Below are 24,360 nucleotides of genomic sequence, written 5' to 3'. Positions count from 1 at the left end.
AAGAAATAGAAAAATGGTGGCCCTAAGAAGTCATTATATCCATCTTCTATTGTAAACAGATTATTTTCAAGGCCCTTTGAAAACAAGAATGCATTGTAATTTCCACCACATACAGACATGTTTATACAGATGCTTTAAATGTAACTGTCCTTCAAAAGAACTGTTTGATTTATAAAAAGAAATGAAAATTTGAATACAGAAACCTACGTGTCCTCTCTCTTTCCCATGATAAGATCTACCATTAAACCTAAGTGACTGTTTATTCTAATGTTCTAAGGCTTTTTCGTTAAAGTTTAAATATCATCAAAGAAAGCTGGTTTGAAATTAATGAATACTTTAAGCTTTTTATTATTAAGAATTAAAAGGAAAACTCTGCAATTATCTTCCAGGCATGAAATAGATTTCCAGCCACTGGATGTATAATTAAGTAATGCAAACACTGACTGGTCAAGAAAGGACATTTAAACTAAGGGGCTGAAAATTAGAAAAATTAAAAATAAAATACACAATCTTAAATCAAGAGTGCAAACTTGGTCAATAAATGTGACAGTGAACAACGTATGATACAGTTAATTAAAAATTACTGTACATTTAGATAAAAAATGATAATCAATTTCCATGTCTTGTATAAACATTTTTAGAATTTTGAAATGGTTCAGGAAAAGTTTGTCAGTTGTAGTAAAGAGTGTTTACATGTAAGGTAAATTAATTTTTGTCAGAATCAGAAACTTGATGTTTGCTCTCAAAATGTTTAAATTGTCTTCAAATGTTTATCTCCAAGCTTAAGCATGCATGCACGCTTTCTTTGTTAACACTTGCCACTATTTATTTTAGCATTAAAAGGTCAATAAAAAGAATACGAAATATATCTTTGCGAAATAGATTTAGAAGGTCAGTTTTTGAAACATTTGTGCAAACTTTTCCACAGCTTATGGCTTCCAGGGCATGTACTTTAATTTGCGACCAAAAAAAACAAACAAACAAACAAAAACCAACAACAATAACAAAAAGACGTAATTTGTAAATGTGATTAATTGTTATGAAGGTAGTAAAAAATATTTTAAAATTATATTAATCCTAAGACTTACACTTTTTCAAATATAGATTTCTTTTTCTTTTCAGTAAGAAGATATATTATGTATTGATACTTAAAATACAGACAGAGAAGATTCCTCTAATAATCATTTTGGAGCTCAATACCACAGCTCATGTGATTCTTCTTTCCATAAAAATAAGGCTTTATTTACATAGAAGTCCGCTAGTTTCTAAAAAAAAATTAATTAATTAGCTAAATAAAAAAGGTTACTGAATAAAATGAACAAAAGATTAGTGTTGTATTTAAATGGAGTTTATCTGAGGTTAAATGTACACACATCTCATTTAACAAATTGAATGGAAAGTCATATTATTTTAAAATTAATTGCAATATTAAATTTCTTTTTATTTTCTAAACAAAGTGATGTCACGTTACCTTTAAAATACTGATGGTGAATCCCTTCTCATTTTGCATCGTTTCTCTCAGCAGGGAAATGGTACATGTAACCAAGACCTTGTCCCTCGAAATGAAGAAATCTATTGTCTAAAACAATATGCATATGTGTCGACAGAAAGATTATCATATTGAATTTTTCTTATGCATTTTATGCAAAATAGCATAATTCTCCATAATTGAAATTCTTAAAAGTTTATATGGTAATTAGAGGACTGAAAAGTTTTACTGTTTCCTAAAATTCTGAAAAGAGTTTGACCCCACCCCCCCTCTTATATGAGGTCTGTACGAATACAGTTAGCAGAAGTGTCGTATACATGTACACCTGCGACTGTTTCTTTGAACTTTTCTTTCAAATGAATCCGTAAACAGAACAGACTGCGAGCAGTAGCATGATTTGTTAATGAGGTGAATATGATGATTCTTTTAATGAAAGATCGGATTCATGTGAAAACAGGTTTTTTTTAATCAACAACGAATCCTCCCTATTAAAGTTCCATGTTGGAATTCTAGCCTTATGTTGAAAAGGTTTGAATGGTATCAAAGGACAGTAGCCGTGTATAAATTATTTAAACGTAGGAAGCAGGTCTACAGCTGAAAGTGTCCGACAGGTATGACCTGGGGGATTGTGTTACCGACATTTATTTGTTTTCTGAACTATAATCTTAAAGAATAGAAATGTACCTTAGACTGGTCAATATTTTGATAAGAAAAAGTTACCGGTCTCCGTGGTGTGTCAAATCAAAATACCCCCCCCCCCCTCCCTATTTGCACATACAAAAAAATATCTGGATTATACAGTCGCCATTTAAACACAAAAAAGGGTTGAGAAACAGAGAATGAGATTCCAATTTGGATTCATTAAGAATATATTACAAAAATATATTTAAAAGTATTATACCTAATTCCTAAACCGACTTTTATAGGAGGGTGATTTATTTTAATAGTTATTTTTTTTTATTGAAAAAAAAAATATTTGTAACATCGTACAAGTACCAAAACGTGGAAAAATTAAATTTCCTCAAAACTGTCTTTTAACGTTTTCCAAATACTGATTAATGTATTTTTATTCAATAAAACAACCGATTAACATGGTTCTGTTATTATCATACTGCAAAATTTCTTTATAGAAAATTTCCTACTTAATTTGATGGTAAAAAAAATATTTTCAAAACATAGTAATACATACAAATATGAAAAATAAAATAACACTAAGCTGAAATTAAAGTTAAGCATTGTGATAAAAAGTTTATTTGAAGCGAAACTGTATTGCTTACCGTACATGTATAGTCTGAAATGGCGTAAAGAGTGATAACTCTTACTCAGAAACAGTATATTTGTAAGAGTACCTTTTAACGACTGTATCTGCAGATATCAGACAAGAAGGCTGATATCTGAAGATGCACGAATTAAAAGGAATCCTGTATGTTTTGTAGCATTGTTCTCAGGTACCGAGTTACCCAGGATCTAATACTTTCACTAAATAAGACGTGATCATGATTGAACTAAATTCTCGTGCACTAACTTGATCTATCAAAAGAACAAAATAGTCTTTAGAAGACCCTTTTTTGGCCCTTGGTTTGGGGTCTCTTTTAGAATGACGCAATAGTTTATCAATTAAAATACTGTTGTCACCCCTGCCACGAGGTTTTTTTGGAATCAGTTAATTTTCCTTCTCATCAATTTTCTGTTGGCATGTACTACAATGAGTGAATTATATTCAATATATATTTTTTCTGAATCTCTGGAAAAGACAGATTTATCGCCGAAGCAATTTAAAAGGAATAATTGCAGGATTTAGAAAGGTTGCATTCACATTCTACAGGTGTCTATCTCAAGAAAGAATAAGCAAAAGCAAATCGATATACGATATGCTAGTATGATAGCTAGAGGTGCAAGAGGGTACTCAAAAGTTTTATTTTGTCTGGAAATAGTTAAAACAAACTAGATTTGAGAGTTTCCAAATGTTTTCTCATATTTGACCGTGTTCCAAAGCCTTTGGACCTCTTTCCACCTAAAATCACCTCTGAATCGCTGTCATTATCAATTCGCACTTCTACATCCCTCAGATTAATATCGAACATCACTGAAAAATATCTTGTCAGATTTCAGCGAACCCTTTGTACTAGCTTCTAAAATTAGCACTTGTAAGAGCTTAGTATTATCCCCCAACATCTATTACAGCTTTAAATGCTATATGTTTCAGTCTGTCTTCGGAAGTTTGTTTTTTTTTTCAACACTCGAGGTACAACACCTTTATGTTCAAATGTTAAAAGTTTATTTTGTTTCCCAAAACCTTATACAAAATGAAAAAAAAAATCTCTGATTTTAAAGACATGTAGCTTTCTATTTTGTGACCGTATAGATTTGTTGTCTTTTGGGGTAGAAAGGTCATTCTATCAAGAAGAAAATTCTCAAACTTTATCATCTGGAATCACATTGTGTGCATATTTTGGTGAGAAAATGTGTTCACAACATGAAATATTTGTGTATACAGTTGATTTTTTTTGACTGAGAATAACAAAATGCAAATGCAGGGACACCGAATCAGAGTTGGACAATCAAGAAAATTTATAGTTTATTAAAAAATGAATTTAATTTTTGAAGATTCATGAGGTTATGAACTACGACGCTTCACGCCGGTATATTTCATGAAGCGCGTTAGCGCTTCATAATAAATATGTCGGCGTGAAGCGTTGTTGTTCATATACCTCATGAATCTTCAAAAATTAAATTCATTTCTTATATTTACATTATTTTTCTGATGACTTGCCATAAATTTACGCCATTCAACTGTCATTTTTAAAGCAAATCAGTGTGCACTATATTTTTTGACGTCAAGAGCGGTATTATGAAGTAACAATGGAGATATTCATCCTTATTCGTGGTACAAACGTAATGTACAATGTAGTTCATGAGAAAATGAACTGCATTTTGTTTTGTAAAGAATCATAGGGGAAAATTATTGGTAATGTAAATATTATACATGTATATTATACTGGTTTTGATGATTGTTAATAAATATGCTGATATTTAGATCTTGTATTCAGATTTATATGATTTAATTATCCCTAGCTCTCTTTGGTTGTAGCCCATTATTTTAAAAATCCTAAGTTTTGTTGCACTAGACCTTCCGAATGAAAATAAAACATTTATTTTTTTCTACACTGGACTAAAAAGATATCAAGAATTTCAAACAACTGATATGATTTTAATTAGCAACCCTCGAACTACAATGTTCACTCGCCTTTATGCTCGGGGAATACTGCTCTTGGGGTAGCTTAAGTGGCATATTGTCCTCTAAACAGCTAATAACTATTAAGTCTTCTGTTCACAACATATCGCTGTCTCACATCTTAGATTATCCTTAACAAAAAAGTACCATAGTTAAATCAAAGTGTCAAAGTTATCATTATAGTAAATCAAAGTTTTCAAAGTGATCACTATAGGGTTATTTTTATCACTATAGTAAATCAAAGTTTTCAAAGTTATAACTAAAGTAAATCAATGTCTTTACCATAGTAAATCAAGGTTTCCATAGTGATCATCATGGTAAATCAAAGTTGTCATAGTTTTCACTTTAGTAAATCAAAGTGTCGAAGTGTTCACTATAGTAAATCAAAGTGTCAAAGTGTTCACTATGGTTAATCAACGTTTTCATATTTACAAAGTGTTAATAATAGTTAACTCGTATAATAGTAAACTATAGTTAACTAAAGTATGTTTTTGTTAGAGATATTTATGTTTTCATCTGTATAAATGATGTGTTTGGCGCTTTTTCTGTGAGTATTCTGGACTATTTTAGTTTTTTTTAATTAAATATTTCAAATCCTTGCATTTTTAAAAGTCTAGGAGTTTTTACTACGAGCAAATATATATACATGTATGTCTTTTTACATGCGCGGATATCACACAAGGATGGTTATTCAGACGGAAGACCTCTCGTTACTCGCAACGAATTCCTTTTTTTTTTTTTAATATTTTTTCCCTGAATATTGTCAACAAATATGTTTAAATTTTCTGAAAAAATTCCCCACCTACCTACCAAATTTTTGTATTCCGAGTTGGGAGAGGGCAAACAAACATTTTTTAAACGACGGCCTAGCTGTTTATTGTTATAAATGTTCGGATAAGCTGTTTCCTACTTCAAATGTTAATTCTATCTAGAAATTAATTAGACTATTCTACTTATTATTCAAAGTTATATTTTTTCATATTCAGCAAATTAAATTATGATAACAAGGGTATGATTTAGAAAAACTTCGTGGCTGATTTCAGATTGATACATCTGTGCAATAAATCAACCAATTATATTTTTGCTTACTGATTATAAAAGAACGAAATTAACACGTCACTCAACCCTCAACCCATAGTCATGTCCTTCAAGTCATTTCTGCGCCTGTTTCTGGTAAGTTCTTTAATGCCTTCATGCACCCATCTCGCCAGATTCTACCAAATAACATTATTTCAATAAAGAACCACATGTATATTAATAATGTCATAGATTCCTCCTAATTTTAGGTTTTTCTGGTAGTAACTGCCATAGTAGCAAAGAATGAAAGGTGGAGAACAGGTAAAATTAAGAATGAGCTATCTAATAAAAAACAACTCATAATTCAAGTAACCATTAATAAATCCATTTTTCAAAAAAAATATTATCTCAATAGGTTTGCCATACTGACTGTGCAGAGGCATGCACCATCCCCTGGTGCCCTCTGTATTCAAGCTACACTATATAAGAATTGTTGTAATGCCATTATTACAAAAAAAATTCATTACCAAAAAAACTGTCATCCTTAGGTTTTCTATATTTTTGATCCAGTGTGAGACTATATTGTGAATATATACGCGCGGTATTCAATTTGTCGGCACGGCCAGGTGTGTTATAGGACCGAAGACATTCCAAAATATGAATTCAATGCTTAAATAAATATATACTTATATCCATATATTTCTGTCCGTAAAAAAAACAACTCATAATTCAACTGAACAATGATATATCCATTTTAAAAAAATTACCTCAATAGTTCTGGTAAGCTTAACAGGCGTCACGATATTATACAATAGGCCCCGGTGGGCAGAGCCGGGTTGTCGACTGAAGTTAACCAAGGGTTGTTCTATTATTATTTTGAAGCAATTTGTCACAAGTAAATTAAACTGATTAAACACTTTTCTTAATTATTTACAATGGACGTTTTACATAGAAATCGGAATCATTTTCATTTGCTGCATGTTCTCTAAATTCATTTTTCTTCCTTAGAAGGTTAATAGTACATATGTAATATATATTAAATCGGAAATTTCAAGTTTTTCAGCACTACATTTAACAATCATGCAAAGCAGTCTGAACAACAAGGCAAATCAAAATTTAAACAAATCAACAGAATTTGACAAGAAGTCTGCATGTATTTGGTTTAGTCGATGATTTTTGTTTATTAGGCAAACAAATTTCTTAACATCGCAATCTATTTTAGGAAAATTGAGTTAACTAGGAATATTTGACACGGTTTTGACAACATGAGGGATCAGAGAAAATTATTAACTTTATCGTTGATCTGTCAATGTGACCCGACGAGTTCATAAATATATACTTATCCTTTATAAACATTTGCCAATACTTTGAAATAAAATGATAAATTAATCAGTCTAAAAGAAAACAGTTTATACGAGGGTTGTTCGAAAAGTTCGTGGACTTCTGTCGTATCTTTTTTATTTGACGTCATTTGTTATCCAAATTTGGAAGACATATATTTTAACAATAAATTCAAATGATTTGTTTTATCTTTTTTAAAATTTCATGATTTACTCAAAACTTATCAAGATTTAAAAAATGCAAAAATCGGGTCGCGGAGCAGGTCAAATTTTAGTTAGTTAAAAACAATACACTAAATAATGCCTGTAGTCATTTCTCTGTAAAATGGCGCAAAAAAAAAAACAACCTATACATTCAGATTAAGAATTGTTACATTGATTCGTATTCTAAGTTATGGCTTAATATTTTGCTTTGTTGAAAAGAAATCAACTTGAGAAGATAGGTAGTCCCCATTGAAAGTGACAAAATCTATGACGTTTTAGAACCTCACAGAGCAGCAGATAATGATGCAATTTTGAGTTCAACTCAGGAAAAATCCTGAGTAAACTCTTAAAAAGTTGGAGGAATAAAAAATATATTACAAGCGAGTTTTGCCTTGTGGTCAAATAGTACATGCAGTATTTTAGTGACAGACTCTTTATCGTATGAGGACAATCTGTGAAGAAACGGTTCAACTGTAAAAATCTAAACAAAAACTTTAAAAAGTTGGAACGTCAAGGAAAGACATGCGCTTCAAAGTTGCTTATCCTGTGAAAGTAGAGATAAGTAATTTAAAAAAAAGACCTTTACAAAGGAAATTATACATGGAGAACAACTATTAAAAAAATAAATGTCAAGTATTAGAAAAAGGTTTTTAATTAGTGGGTATTGGATAATACTGTGTCAAATGTATAGCGATAGTATTTTTTTTTAGAAATTCTTGACGCTTTGTTTAAACGTTACATTGTCGTTAAGTGTGCTCCGCGCGTATAAAGCATATTGATTTTAAAATGAAGTGAATTGATTTCTGTTCAATCGAATAGAATGAAACTTCACACATCAACAAAACAAATATTTTTACATATTATATTGTGCTTTTTGAAAATTTCTAGTGAGTTATATAACGAAGATTGACATCATCCACGAACTTTCGAAAAACTCTCGTATATAATATCTGAAACGTTTTAAAAATAAGATTTTGACGTCATTTTTTCATCCTCAAAACGAAGACAGACAATAAACATCTGTATATATAAAGCGCGAGACTTTTGAAGAAATGTATTCACTCGTTTGATTTCCGAGGATTGTTATCAAAATGCAAGATATTTTGGTTTTTGGCAGATATGCTGCTTGCAAGAAAATTCCAGCTTCCCGTTCAATGGGATGAAAAACGAGAGCTTGGCGAACTTGCTGAGGATCTGCGTAGTCTTGAGGTAAATTTTGAATAATGCTAATCAACATTTGAACCTTCAGTGCAAATACATTGACTTAAAATACATGTTGACCTTATTGATTTCGACAAAATTAATTTTCTTGTTCATTTATATGGATAAATTTATTTACTTTATACATTATCTTAGCTAATTGTGAAGAGTATCAGTATTCGTCAGGTTAAGTGGACTATGTTGTTTAACGTCCCTCTCGATCGATAATTTTTCACTCATATTGACTCGCTTCGTTTTAAGTAGCTTTAACAAAAACAGCAAACTTGCTTTTGTGAACTTAAGGGGACGAAGGATGTATGGTCACATGACTCAGTTTAATTACGTCATAATCTCTGATAAAATATGTCCAAAACGAGATTGAAACCACAGTACTTGTATAATTTTTTGACTGTTTGTTTGCGTTCAACATCTAATATAAAAATATTTGAAAACATTTAAAATTTCTTGCAAATATTAGCAAATTACGGAATATATTAATTCACTCTTCTGTTTCCCTACACTACGCGTCCAGCACGTCGTTGACGTCATAGTGGATCTCTTAGTACAGTAAGATCATACAGGGTAAAAATGGGCAGTATAAAATCATAAAAACGGGTCATGATCTGTACATGGTGGGGTATTTTGTGAATTACAGAACGCAAAAAATATTTTTACATGGTTGTTGACGGAAATATTCTGTGGGTATGTCTTATTTCCCTTATTTCAGAAATGTGTGACGTCATAGTTGGGTTTTCCCGTACTCGAGAAATGTAAACATGACACGTTTTTCTCTTGATCATGCCTCGTTTAACTATGCCCCGTGCAATATTGAGCTCAGCTTCACAAATCGATATTTTTACAGTTAATCAATACCATGACGAACTTGCATTTCACCGTAAATTTTCAAATATTGAATGATAGGATTTTTTGCAAATTATTTTTTTTAATGTTTAAGTTGTCTTAAGAAGTACGTAATTTTCCGTCTCCAGATACGGTATGACAAAAGAATCTTGCTTTTTCGAATTTTTAACACTATTCATACTTTGAAATATTTTAAAAGACATGTTCGCTGACATTATTTTTATTTATGTTGAAAAAATTCCGTTATGGACCGAGTAATGGGCCCAAAAACATGGAGAATCAAATTTTCACTCAGACAAAAACTCAATATCTCAGAAATAAGTCTACTATTGATAAATCTGCTTTAATGTATGTGGGACATACTAAATTAAGGATATACAAAATATGAAAAAAATTGAATGACAGGTATTTTTTCAGCTAAAGGTCCTTCTTCCCCTTAAGCACATTTTTAAAGTTTAAAAAAGAAATGGCAAATGCCGCTGATATTTTCAATTCCAGTCAATTGTAATGTTTTATTATTACGACACAACTTTTGTTGAAAGTTGCGCTCAACGAAAATCGTACAAACGCCTCCAAATTAAACCGCAAGACTTATGACGGGAAGTTTTTCCTTACTTGTCTCCGTAATTGGTTGCCCATGCAAAAGATTAATTTCCGTGTCAATGTTGACAAAAATGGGCTGACCAAGCATACAGATATTAAACCGGTAGCATGGATAGTTGGATTGCTCACGCTGCCGCATCTGTTGAAATAGATTATGACGTAATGCGAAATGGTACACATCACTGGAATTGTAATAGGTTCAGGACAAATAACTTCACTGTTATTGATAATATGTGCAGGAAAAGTGCCTTCACAAAACTCTTTCGCTTTACAGCAATCATACATTTAAGAAATAAAGAATGATATTCTACAATATACTTCCTCATTCCCATAAATTAAATATATAAATCATTCCAAAAAATTAAATATATACTAGTATTCAATTACTTTGCGTCAGTTATGAAAACTTGCGTCCACTCTAACAAAAAATGCTTGTAACATCTTGCTGACAAATTAAAAGAAAAAGGGTTCCTACCTGAATGGATTTACCTATTAAGATTTGATTTTTTAAAGATATTACTGATTTTCTTTTTAAGATATCCAATCCCAGAGGTCATGTTAGAATCGCAAGAACTGCACGACAGAAGCGACAGAGCAGTTCAGATGAACAAGAATTCTTAGACGCTCACAACGATGCCAGATCTAAAGTCAGTCCTACAGCGTCAAATATGAGAAAGATGGTAAGAAATAAGATATTTCTAATACTTATTTATTTCAAATTTTGAAAGGGGACAAAACTTTATTTAGGTTTTCTATTGAAAAATCAGTGAATTATAATAGAGTTTTCCCCATTTGATAACCTAAAAATAGATCTTAAACCTTACACGTAAGCGCAATGTTACTAATTTAAATGTTCAATTTCTTATAATTATTAATTCATTTTGGTAAAATTAAAACAAAAAATTACCTTGTCCTAAAGAAATGGAGTATTGAATTAGCCCAAGTTGCCCAAAACTACGCCAACAAATGCATATATGGCCATAATTCGGCAAGAACTTCTGAGACGAAGGCTCTGACGTCACAATTCAGCTCTGTCGGTGAAAATCTCTACGTCACCTCCAGAAGTGAGTATAATTTTACCAATCCATTATGTACATTTTTCTGTGCCTACAGAAAAAAAAACATTGTACACGCACATATATGTAGCTATGAATATTAAATTCAGTATTACATTTGAGGAACAACGCCAATAATATTATCGAGCTTTTTTGACGATTAACACTTACCAAAAATTATTGTAACATTCTTCAGGTAAACTTCGTTATCTCGACATCGACGGAACAATCAAGAAATGTCGAGATATCCGAGGTATCGAGATATCCGAGCTGAGACTTGGCGCTCTTAATTTTACTGCGTAGTAAAACAGACGTGTAACTACGCATATGTCTACAATAGACTTTAGTTCGTTTGTTTCAGTTATCCCTCTATATTTATTAGACAATTACAGAATCACAAACATAATTTATGAAATGCTCCCTTTTTTCATCGAAATCTTTTCATTTTACTAATAACAGTTTTCTATCCAGTATTCCGCGTGCAACTTGCATTGCCAGAACAGGATATCAAATGCGTTCTATAAATTCTGAAACGTAACGGTACAAAGTTGACTTCCGTGATACACTGTACTGGGAAAAACTGCGCTTTTTTAAAATTTCATTTAACTTCATCTTTATACCATTATCATTAATTATTATTTTTCATTTTCAAATCAAAATTTAAATGGATTTGTGCATTAAAACAAACTTAATGATGTTACAAATGCATGATTATTACGGCTGATTCAATAGTCGTGCATGTCGTAGCTTGGATAGTTTCCTGTTAAATGCATTTTTACCATATTTAATAAGTTAAATTGAATTCAATGTGTCATGATGATTTAGCTACTTTTTTTTTAATAAAATGATGAAGTTTTGCCAGATTTCGACGGCATAAATAAACAGTAAAACAATTATGCAGAATCAAGTAGATTAATCAATGATATTACCCAAGCTGAACATTTAACAATTAACGTTACAAAGATGCCGAGGGGACTTGGGATTTCTCTTCAAACACATTTCCACAGAGGCAGTATGTAGTCAAAACATAGGTGGAAAAGGTGTGAATTTCTGATGACGTCGAGATACACGGAGTCGTCCATGCGTGACGAGCAACCAGCTGCAAACAATTAGAGTGTATTCGATTAAGACAACCCGTGTCGCACTAGTGTTAAATATGCGCATGCTCACTGATTGAACTCTAGTGATCTAAATAAAACATCTCGTGTTGTTTAGTGTTTGTATAAATATGGCGGGGAAAATAATATATTCCCTGTATATCTGGTTTGAACAGGACAAACAATTGGCATCAAATTATCAAATAAAGAATGGCAAATAATTAAATACGAGACCTCAAAGCTGAAATTAATTGTTCAACAAAATGTATTAAATATACAGATACAACATCTATTTAATAAGATTATTTAGATTTATTTATCCTTGTAATATTATTTAACAACTCCTCTTATTAAAATAAAAAAGTAGAATAAGAATATGCTCACATACATATATGTCAATAGTACACGTATTAAATATAATAGTGACGTACCATCGTTTTGAAGGGGGGGGGGGGGCAAGCCAGAGAAATAAAAATGAAACTCCTATTTAGTTAGAGGAGGGGGGTGTAGGTCCCACTTCCTTCAGCACCAAATTTTATTCATACAAGACGACTTCACCCTTGCTTGGCTTTACTTTAAGAAAAAGAGGAAGGAAGCTATCTGTGGTCTTCAAAAGCAATGACGATTTTTTAAAAGTAAGAGATGTTTGGGAAAAAAAGGTGTGGGGAGCGCCTCCAGCAGCTGCTACGTGCCTGTATTCTCTCCCCCGTAATATTTTGCATGGGATATAATAATTGGTCAGAAAAGTACCACAGCTAACATTTTTTTTATTAATAATAAGGTGTTAGTCATAAGATGTGAGAGACATATATTTTTACAAAAAATGTGACACCGGTTAGAAAGAAAACTTGAGATAATGTGTTTTTCATGGTCTTACATGGCTGTGGATTTTAATTTTGAGTCTGTAAAAATACGAGGGGTTATCAAAAAGTTCGTGGACTGAGGCTATAAAATTAGTACAATGTAGTCTGAGCTTACAAAATTTTTAAGGAACATAAAACAACAAAAAATTAAGAAATGTTAAAAATTTTATTTTTGATATGTTCATTATTTCCCAAATTATTATAATATATAAAAACGACATTATATCACCACCCGGCGCTGTCGCCGTTTAGTTTTATGACGTCCGACAACGTCAATGTTTTTCAATGTCTGCTTTTTCTACATCATACATTTATTTTGATGAGATTCCCTGGAGCTGAGGAAGGACTTCAATCCGTATTGTTTATAAATATAATGTGTTGAATTGTTGATACACTACACATGGAGACAATAACTAAAGTGTCTCAAATATGACTATACAATATCATGAACAGCGGCTTTCAGGGCTTGTACCATAGCTGAACATCTATACACCACATTTTCTTTGTTCGAAACTATGGTGTATTTTGAGCAAACCAACACTTTTCTGTGATCAATATATATCCCACTAATTTTTAACTCCGCCTTCTTACGGTCTAGTAAACTTAACATTTTTAAAATGAATATTCAAAGTTTATTGTATTTATCGAATACAATTCAAAGCAAAATTACAAAAATAAACACACACACACCATTGCACACACATCTGTTCTCCCAAAATAAAAAAATGCTTTAATGAGATACTTATTCACATACAACAAGTACAAAAGTAAATTCTCTCTCCCTCTCTCTCTCTCTCTCTCTCTCTCTCTCTCTGAAATTAACCGTTTTTTTTTTTAAAAATGGTTATTTAAAAAGAACAACATACAAAAAAGAGAGTTTTTCTCTCAAAGTAACAAAAAATGTCTCCCAGTAACTTTGGTTTTCATTTTCACTGAAATCATTAATGAGTATACACCTGGTTCGTAGTACAGTTAAAATCCGCCGAAATTAAAGGTACAGTGGGTGAAAATTGGACCTGGAGCGTCTGTATCCATGGAGGGTGGCGGATCTAGGGAGGCAGATGTAGAAATAGTAGAAGTTGCTTCCTCTGATTTTATCTTGATGCGTTTCGGCTCTAAGACGTTGAATACCTCCATTACCATTTCATCTGATGCTCTTTTATACTGTCGAACGGATTCTATCGAACGATGGCCCGTTCGGGCCATAATTTCTTGTTTCTCTATAACGCGGTCGCACATGTACGCTTCCCGGAGTGATTGGTATAATTCTCTCTCTCTCCTCTCTCTCATGGTTGAGAGTCTGTTGACGCCGATGCACTGCTTGCTAAATTTCCTGCCGTCTAATGCTCGTCTGTAGAAGGGTGCGGTCGGATCACTGTCAAGACTAAGGATGAGACAAATATAGTCCATATATACGTTGTACAACTCATCATCACAGAACATATGCTTGATGATTTTTGGCGAAATAGACCACCTGAAATATAATCATCAAGTAAACATTAATATGGTCTGCCGAAATACTAGTACATTGTATAACATATTCATTCAAGAATCCCCCCCCCCCCATTTCCAGAAAAAAGACACTTAGTGCTATTCCTGTTTGAAACATTTTTTTAAATAAACGATGCACATAACTCTTAATTCACACTTAACAAAAATGTATAATTCTGATGGACCTTTTTGTTAAATATTTTTGCAGAAATTATAATCTTACCTTTGTAAGTTTTACTGATGCGCCCTTTGAAAATGATGTACGGTCTTTCATTTCCATCATCGTGAAGCTCAAACTGATCAATCGACAGGTTCCTGTGTTCGTCGACACCTCTTAATCCAAAGAGCTTGCAATTGTAAAAAAAGACTGAATAAAGTAATGATTTTGAAGACGAATTCCCTAAAATGTTTTTTTCCCAAAGAATTTTTTCATCTTTTTCCGACAGGGGTTCAGCTTGTCGTTTTACGACTCCAACTCCCTGAGCAGTAAGCTCAGACATTTTCGCACTCAGCGCTCGTCGAAATCCTTGAAAATTGAGATTTTTTTCATCCAAAAAGTTTAAACTGTTTCCATTTTCTCGAAGATACCTTAGGACGCCCACGCACAACTGATACAGAGATCTTGGTGGGTACTGCGCACCATCTTTACGCCTCGCCTCAAGGACAAACCTTGTCATTATGTCATTCATTTCGGTTTCATTAGTTATTAGAGTCAATTCAGGCATGAACGCTCCAGTAATTTGCATTCTGTTTTTTCTCCATTCCTGAAATGTACTAACACTTCAGTTTGTGTTTTTCCGAGTGTTTTTGCTTTCATGGGACTTTTTAATATTGTCTATTTCCTCCTCTTCGACGGGCGATGCAAAACGTTTGTTTTCTTGAATATCGTCAGGGATTATCGCATCAAATTCTTGCAGCATAGAAAACTCACCAAAATCAGCAGGTTCAACTTCATACAATTCAACTGTTTGGGTCAGCGACAATTCGTTTAGGGATTCTTCGGCCTCAATAATATCTAGGGCTTGAGAAAGCGCAAAATCCATGCCGTCTTCCTCCATGTTGATACCCGGACTGACCATTCGAGCACGTGTCTCTTTTTTTTTTTTTATACAAAATTTTATTCACATAAGTGAATGGGATTGGGCAGCAGGCAAAGCCTATTTTAGCCCTCTCCCTACAAGGTCAAAATGAACACACAATATATAGATATAAAAATAAATAGACACACATAGCAGCAAAAACAAAAGAACAAAAACAAAAGAGAAAAAAAAAGTAGAAAGAGAGAGAGAAAAAAAAATCTACAATGAAATACATGTACCGGTTATAAAGTGTTGGCATGAGTAACATACATTACAATACAGCACGTGTCTCTTCGTGAGATACCGGTATATCTTGTTTGGTCAAGCGTGCATAAAGCGTGTAATCCCCTAAATTTACTCATTGCATTGCCATTTCATTTATCAAAAAATCAATAATCTTCTATTACTTTTATTTTTTTATTTTAATGCAGCTGCAGTGTATTTATTGACAACATATTACGATAAGGATATAATTTTAATCACAGTAATATTTTGACACTTTATCTTAACTATACATTTCTCAGTCGATGTTTTGCACGCTTGATTAAGCAGAGTAACTCTAGATCTAATTTTAGAATCCACGTATACAGGTTAAATAGCTATGGTACAAGTGAGTTACCGTTATGTTTTTCTATTGGTTCGCTATAGATACCCGATGACATTTTGAAACACCCACTCGGGGCGTTGCCCCTCGTGACTGTTTCAAAATGTCATCGGGTATCTATAGCAAACCAATAGAAAAACATACGGTAACTATTACTTATACTATTGCAAATAGATTTATACAATGGCAGAGATCCTTGCTTGATTGTACCAGCATATATATGCTTTCTGGAGTTCAATATCTACAAAACATGATCAGCGTCATTTTTTGACGTGATTGATTTTTCACACCTTGACAACAAATCGACATTAACTGTGCATTCCTTCTCTCTCTGAATCTATTTTGGCATTAAAAACATATAATCTAGATGCATATCATTTCTCCGTAGCCAGTTTAAACATTTCCTAGGTGTATACCAGTTTTTCAATAAGCAAAACTTTCTAGAATGTAGGAAAAGGACCCCCCCCCCCCTTTGACGTAATTTTAAGGCCATATTTGTTTGGATACTCAATGTGAAATTTACGATAAAATATTTAAAAATTCATTCGTGTACCTAAAGCGGTTTTAATTTTATGGCGCTAGCTCACGAACTTTCTGATAGCCCCTCGTAATGTTCAATATTTCAATTAAATTTTAAAAAATACGCATGAAATTGTTCAATTACGGCGCCGCTGGAGGGCCAGGTAAAAAAATATTTTTATTTGTTCGGACAAATTAGAAATTCGTTCGGACGAATTAGATATTCGTTCCGACAAATTAGAAATTTGTTCGGACGAATTAGTTATTTGTTCGGACGAATTAGATATTCGTTCGGACAAATTAGAAATTCGTTCGGACGAATTAGAAATTTGTTCGGACAAATAAATTATTTGTTCGGACAAATTAGAAATTTGTTCGGACAAATTAGAAATTCGTTCGGACGAATTAGATATTCGTTCGGACGAATTAGATATTCGTTCGGACGAATTAGATATTCGTTCGGACGAATTAGATATTCGTTCGGACAAATTAGTTATTCGTTCGGACAAATAAGTTATTTGTTCGGACAAATTAGATATTTGTTCGGACAAATTAGATATTCGTTCAGACGAATTAGTTATTTGTTCGGACGAATTAGAAATTCGTTCAGACAAATTAGAAATTCGTACGGACGAATTAGAAATTTGTTCGGACAAATAAATTATTTGTTCGGACAAATTAGAAATTTGTTCGGACGAATTAGAAATTCGTTCGGACGAATTAGATATTCGTTCGGACGAATTAGATATTCGTTCGGACGAATTAGATATTCGTTCGGACAAATCAGTTATTCGTTCGGACAAATAAGTTATTTGTTCGGACAAATTAGATATTTGTTCGGACAAATTAGATATTCGTTCGGACGAATTAGTTATTTGTTCGGACAAATTAGAAATTCGTTCGGACAAATTAGACAAATTAGATATTTGTACGGACGAATTAGAAATTCGTTCGGACGAATTAGTTATTTGTTCGGACAAATTAGAGAAAATGTGAACAACTGTCAGGACACCGCGATTAATGTACGATTTGCAACAAGACGTTTCATTTTATTTTGATTCTTTGCAAAATAACTTTAATGAACAACATTATCAATAAATATTCTTAAAAAATAAGTCATTTTAATGTTGATCTTTTTCTTATAATTTTTATGTACATATTCACTACCCTGCATTTATCAATCATGACATGATTTTCGAAATACATTTCTGATACATATGTCGCCGATATGTGGCTGAAATATTGCCGATTCGGCGTAAAACATTTAATCAATCAATCTGGTATATATGCGGTGTATAAAATGAAAAAAGGTCCTCATTGAGTTTTTAATTAAATATTCCTGTTTGTGAATTAAGAAAACTTCACAAAAATGAACCTGTTCGTATTGATCTCAGGTTGTTCCTATGACTCGCGAGCCGGTGAATTAAGATGTCAACCGGTCAGTCTGGTATATTCCCTAGTCCATTTATTTACAGAGCATAATTATAGCCCCGTCCCCTTATTGGAGAGGTACATGTAGTCGAACAAACTATTTCATTTCACTTTCAGCATTTCTTAATTTTGTTTATACGCTTTTACAGTTGAGTACCAGCTCGAAGGTTTGATAGGCCAATGACTCACTAGAAAGGAGAATTATGAAACCAAACCCTTTTATGGGGAAAATAAATCATGAATGAATGAATGTCAAAATATTTTCAATTAAGTAACAACCCCCCCCCCCCTTCCTCTATTTAAAAACGATCGATTGTCTTAATAATTGAGAAGCTTAACTTGCATTAGATTGTGTTTTTAAATTTAACTGCACTTTCTAGGAACGTACATGTATTCATCTATTTTTTATCCTTTTCCCGAAAAGGGGCGTGTTGTTTAATTTGGTCAATATTATACCTGCATGTTTTAATTCATGCGCTTTTCTGATATTTAAATATAAAATAAAATTTATATAGATACTTAATAAACGTTTTTAACGATTTTAGAAAAAATCCATTGGAGATGGACTAAGATTCCCTCTTTTTGTTCCTTTATCACAAAATACTTAAATGTGGGAACAGCGGTATAGAAGCAAAACTACAAATGTCCTAGCTAGTAAGCCCCACCTTTTTAAAATTAAGACCCATCGAATAAGAGGCTCGATATTTTGAGTCCGAAGTTTATTTAATATAATATAATACAGCCACGTAGCATCGTTTTTGAAAGTGTGGGGGGGGGGAGCCTGAGAGAAAAAATACTTACCTGAAAAGTTGACAAGCAAATAAAAAGGGGGGGGGGGGCACAGGAAAAGTTGCCCAAAGTTGACAGTCCTATTTCGTGGGGCGGGGGCTATTACTTCAAAGCCAATTTTTTCCCGTACCAATTGCCTGCAGTTTGAATAAAACCTTAAGGAGTGGATCTCATCTTTTCAAAGAAGTGGTAACTGACCACTGGCACCCCAGTGTTACCAATTTAACACCACCAGCAAAATATTGGTCTGGTAGAACCAGATGATGTTTATTTATGATCGACAAATGTTATGAATGTGTCAGGGATGGGAGTGAAAAGATGTTTGATAAGAAGTAACCAGTGACCCCCCCCCCCTAAAATTGTCAAAATTAACGTAACTCACAGTTTCGTCTAGAAAATGTAAATATGTATACTTGGTAGACCTCATTTTTACTCTACAAAATTTCTAGAATCTAGGAGCTTCGCCCCCTGGACCCCCACCAGGGCTTTGCCCTGGACCCACTGGGGGCCTCAAGGCGGCCCCCAGACCCCTTGCCTACTTTTGGCGTCCCTCTAACTTCAATTCCTGGATCCGCGCCTGGTAACTGACCCTTTGAATTTACTAGTGGGCTCTCAGATATAAGTATACTTTCAGAATGGCAGACTTTAGGCCTATAATATATACCGGAATAGAACCATTATTTCCGAATATTTACAATCAACATACCCGACTTTAATAGCACATGTCTAGTTGCAACGTGTGTATGTCATGGTCCAAAGAGCTATTTATGTATTAAAAGGGGATGAATCCTCCTGAATCGACAAATTGTATATCTCTCTTTACAAGATAATTTGTGCAAACATCTAATTTGTCCGAACAAATATCTAATCCGTCCGAACAAATAACTAACTTGCCCGAACGAATTTCTTATTCGTCAAAACAAATAACTAATTCGTCCGAACGAATATTTTATTCGTCCGAACAAATAACCAATTCGTCCGAACGAATTTCTAATTTGTCCGAACAAATTTCTAATTCGTCCGAACAAATAACTAATTCGTCCGAACGAATTTCTAATTTGTCCGAACAAATAACTTATTTGTCCGAACGAATTTCTAATTTGTCCGAACGAATATCTAATTCGTCCGAACGAATTTATAATTTGCCCGAACGAATATCTAATTCGTCCGAACGAATTTTTAATTTGTCTGAACGAATATCTAATTCGTCCGAACAAATAACTAATTCGTCCGAACGAATTTCTAATTTGTCCGAACAAATAAAAATATTTTTTTACTTGGCCCTCCAGCGGCGCCGTATTTAATAATTATTATGATTGAAAAGGTAATTTCTATATACTTATAACATTTATTGTAAACAAAGAATCGGTTGGTTCTTGGGACCAGACCTCCATAATTATAAGATTACATTGTAAGACATGCATGTAACTGAAATTGCTCTCACATTTGATCCTGTAATTATCTTAAAACTGAATTATTATAATTAATAATAATAATTTAACTTCATAAGGTAATTAAATCTTAACTGTAGGAGGAGTAGCATTTTGAATGATTTTCTAAATTTTATCTATTTTTAGTAACAACGGCAACACCGTTCATCGAAATCACAAACTGATATACAGAATTATGTATCTTATTGTAGTCTACTTGTGAGCCAAGTTATATTGAAATCAGACAAAATCATATCTATATATGCCGCGATTGTTAAATCTATACAAATAATTTTAGTGAATCAATATGCATCTATTAGATATTTTTGTAATCAAGGGACCCGTTTTACAAAGGAACTTTCACCTACGACCAACATTTAATTTTGTGATTTTATTCTTCTTGAAAAGAATTAAGAATGTTTCTATGGTTACAATTTCCAAAACAGTTAATTTCAAAAAATTACAATCAACATAAGTTTTTGGTTTTAGTTCTTTTGTTCCAGAGGTTCGAGCAACAATTATAGGTAGATTAAAAAAAACTGGATAAACTTCTTTATGTTTTAAAAAATAAAAAACTGTCAATGATAACACAACAGTAATTTTAAGAGGTACACCTAAAAACTAAAAAAAAAAGGCGAGGGAAGGGGGGAGGGCCAAATTATAATGCAGACTTTTTTCATTGACGTTGTAAATTTCTAATACAAACACTGACAAATTTATGCAGAAACAGTTTTCGCATTGAACAATAATGCTACTTCACTTCCCGCCATTTTTTTCACCTGTTACTCCAGGTAAACTGAGGAGTATACTCGCGTAACACGGGTTGATCACCCGTGTCGAAGATAGGTTGTTTTATTTACAACTCTAGTGACTCGTGTAACCCGTGTTGCTTAATCGAATATACCCTTAGAGTAAGAGTAAAAGTGGAGCAGAAAATTGCTCCGATGTCGACATATACCAGGTGAATTTTGCTCTTGGAACTGTGAATATACGTCGAGATAAGCGGGGTAGTCGACATTACCGAGGTCGACATATCAGAGATTTATAGAGTAAAAAAATGCCGGGACCACGGAGGGACGTCGACATATCCCAGGTTGTCGACATATCCGATGTCCAGATACCGAAGTTTGTATATTTCATGTGATATTTTTTGCGAACACTCCTTTTTCACAAAATATGGTTGGTTCTTCATGTTTTTATTTATATAATATACTAGTACCCATATCTGTTCCTGTTTAATTGTCTAAATTTTACCGAAGCACGATTTTTCTATTTGAAAAATGATCTATTTTTGGTAACATAGATACTTCATCTAATATAAATGGTTTCAATTTTTTCTTAGACATATGGGATATACGCTATGCATTTTTACTAAATAATTACTCAAATACTGGTTATACATTAATCAATATGAAACAAGCATGCACCAGTTCCATCATTTTTGTAGGTAATGCCAATCCTAGTTCTGCCGTAGAATCATGGGACGCCGAGAAGAGTGATTATACATACAGTAACCTTTCATGCGCTGATGTGTGCGGCCATTATACCCAGGTATACAAGAAATAGGCAAAGAAGGTTTTACATTTTGAATTAAAACAATTATCAACCAATTTCGTATAAAAATGAATATACTTCAGCTTGGTCTTCAATCCACTGTTGTTTGATTTAATATAAAACCAGGGGGTGACTTCCCAAGTCAACTTCTATACGAATAACTCTTATCATAATTATAAGAGAGGATATTGTTTCCTGGGTAATGGGGGTTCAATATGCCTATTTCAAGTTGTTAATTTACAAAGAAATTTAAAGGGGGTAACAAGTTTGGATTATAATCCTTTTTATAAATTACAGGTTGCTTGGGCAAGTTCGGAGTATGTTGGATGTGCATCCAGTACCTGTTCTTCCTTCTCAGGATTACCAAGTTCTTTCAACGGAGGAACGATTGTTATCTGCAACTATGGACCAGGGTATAATTCTCTCTCTCTCTCCCTCCCTCCCTCTTTTTCTCTCTCCCTCGGTAAAGTTAAAATATTTATTAACATGCTATATGTATTACATGTATGTATGTAAATTTTGATTCAAGTACCTTTTTCTTGCAGAGGCAATTACAATGGTCAGAAGCCCTACAAGTCCGGGGCTCCCTGCAGTTCTTGTCCCAGCGGTTACTCTTGTTCAAACAACCTTTGTACTGATGGAAGCGGTGATAGCGGTTCAGGGTCTTCATCTGGGTCAAGTGGGTCTTCATCTGGATCTGACTCTTCATCCGGATCTAACTCTTCATCCAGTACCGGAAACAGTGATTCCAAATCAACAAATACCGGAAGCGGGCAAACTGAAAGTATAGTGTTTAATCCTTTTTCTTATACTTTGCTTTCAAACATTTTTCATGGAAACGCCATTCTTTTGCAGAAACTTTTTTCACTTGTATTATCTTTAACTTTCCTAAAGGTTGGATAAAATGATATATATAACATAGATAAAGAAAAAAACCATTAATTTGATGCTTTTCAGATGAGGATTGTTATACGGGTGATGGATCTAACTACCAGGGTACAGCCAGTACAACTGTGAGCGGGAAAACTTGTCTGCTCTGGTCCAGTGTCCTCTCCTTCCTGCCAAACAACAACTATTGCAGAAATTACTTCGCTGCCTACGGGTTCACCGAACCTGTTTGTTACATGAAGCCCGGAACTTACTATGTTGAATCTTGCGTAGTCCCCAAATGCAGTAGGAATATTTAAAAGAAAGATTAAGATGAAACTTTAAAAAATCTTATAAAATTGTACCTTAAAATCAAATATAACAGCTTTTGAATGTAAAGAAAATCTGTGAATTTTATGAAAAATTGTTACTTGAGAATTTTAGACTCATGGATATATTAATATAAATGATATTTTGTTACATGTTTATGCCCCTCCCTGAATAAGACTGCTTTCTGCTGGAAATCTCTGTAATTATATATACATGTAATTTATCGTGTTCTTTTGGCGTTCTTTTGCTGATACTCTTATAACAACCATACATACTTTTACCCTTCTTTAAGATGCAGAAAAATCTCATGTTACGTTGGATTAGATAATTATGTTTTTTACATTCTTGTTTGAAATTAACATGAATTATATGATCACACATTCATGATATGATTGTATCTGTTTTGTCTTTCTATTTTAGGCAAGAAATGAAGAATTTGCCTGTTATGATCTGATGGCAAAAAATGGACTGCACCTCAAAAATGGAATAGAAAACTTGCAAATTAGTATAATTAAATTTCCTGTGATTGTACTTTATTCCTGACTTTTATACGATTTTTATACATGCATTGTACATGTCTTTTAATTTCCTATTTCTGTTTTCTTTGAATAAATAGTATAATTAAACAGGAAATAAACTTTTTTACTTTTTTAAACCTGATGTTTGCATACCATTTGTGGACTCTTAGAACGTAAACATACATGTTTAGCTTTTATCAACAAGAAGTGCACATGTTGTTCATAATGAGTGCTTCTGATAGCATAAAGTCTATTCTAGATATAAGTGTGTAATAATCAAGGGATTTTATCAAACCAAGTGTCTTTTAAGCATTGAGTATTCCACTGTTTATTTAGTTTTGTAACATATGAAAAAAAAAATTACAAAATGAAAATTCGACAATGGGAATCAAAAGCACTGGTGGGCCTACTATCATTTATACATGTAGATCACGGGGGAGAACAGAACTGTTTGAAGCAAGTAAAGATTTTTTTAATAATCTTATCAGTTCTTTTGCTAAAATTCTTTCCTTTATAAAAATATATACTGTCCAAGAACAAAAGGCATATCTAGAGTTTCTGAAACATAGATAGGTTTACAACCTGTTCATACCGCACATCTTAATGTATCATATTAAGCTTTCTGTTTTCAAAAGCACTTATTTTTAACAAAAGCAATGTAAAGAAGTAAACAAGAAAATAAAGTTTTTTTTTTCGTAAAAACTGCATATAGTATTACACAGTTGAAGGTATTGCCCTTAAGTATTGAAAATTATAATTTTAAAATAAATTATTTTCTTTGTGA

The 24,360-nt window shown here is 32.9% G+C and overlaps 1 protein-coding gene across 1 annotated transcript; it reads left to right on the top strand.

Annotated features, from left to right (window-relative positions):
- Positions 1–8,397: 8,397 nt before the first annotated feature.
- On the top strand, positions 8,398–23,553 carry LOC134249194 (peptidase inhibitor 16-like). The gene is made up of 8 exons (XM_062731572.1): positions 8,398–8,494; positions 10,486–10,629; positions 10,869–11,013; positions 21,755–21,858; positions 22,159–22,274; positions 22,407–22,645; positions 22,819–23,034; positions 23,479–23,553. Exons 1-8 carry the CDS (start codon positions 8,405–8,407, stop codon positions 23,487–23,489), a joined length of 1,065 nt encoding a protein of 354 aa, XP_062587556.1. The 5' UTR covers positions 8,398–8,404; the 3' UTR covers positions 23,490–23,553.
- Positions 23,554–24,360: the final 807 nt, after the last annotated feature.

Source organism: Saccostrea cucullata, unplaced genomic scaffold, assembly GCF_032062105.1.
Source record: "Saccostrea cucullata isolate Sc308-1 unplaced genomic scaffold, CSIRO_AGI_Scuc_v1 ctg25, whole genome shotgun sequence".
NCBI lineage: Eukaryota > Metazoa > Mollusca > Bivalvia > Ostreida > Ostreidae > Saccostrea > Saccostrea cuccullata.
This window is presented reverse-complemented; position numbering and strand designations above follow the sequence as displayed.

Coding starts and splice junctions, on each gene's coding strand:
- LOC134249194 (XM_062731572.1), top strand. CDS start 8,405: ATGCTGCTTGCAAGAAAATTCCAGCTTCCCGTTCAATGGGATGAAAAA. Junction 8,495..10,485: donor AGGATCTGCGTAGTCTTGAG/GTAAATTTTGAA, acceptor TTTCTTTTTAAG/ATATCCAATCCCAGAGGTCA. Junction 11,014..21,754: donor TCTCTACGTCACCTCCAGAA/GTGAGTATAATT, acceptor TCATTTTTGTAG/GTAATGCCAATCCTAGTTCT.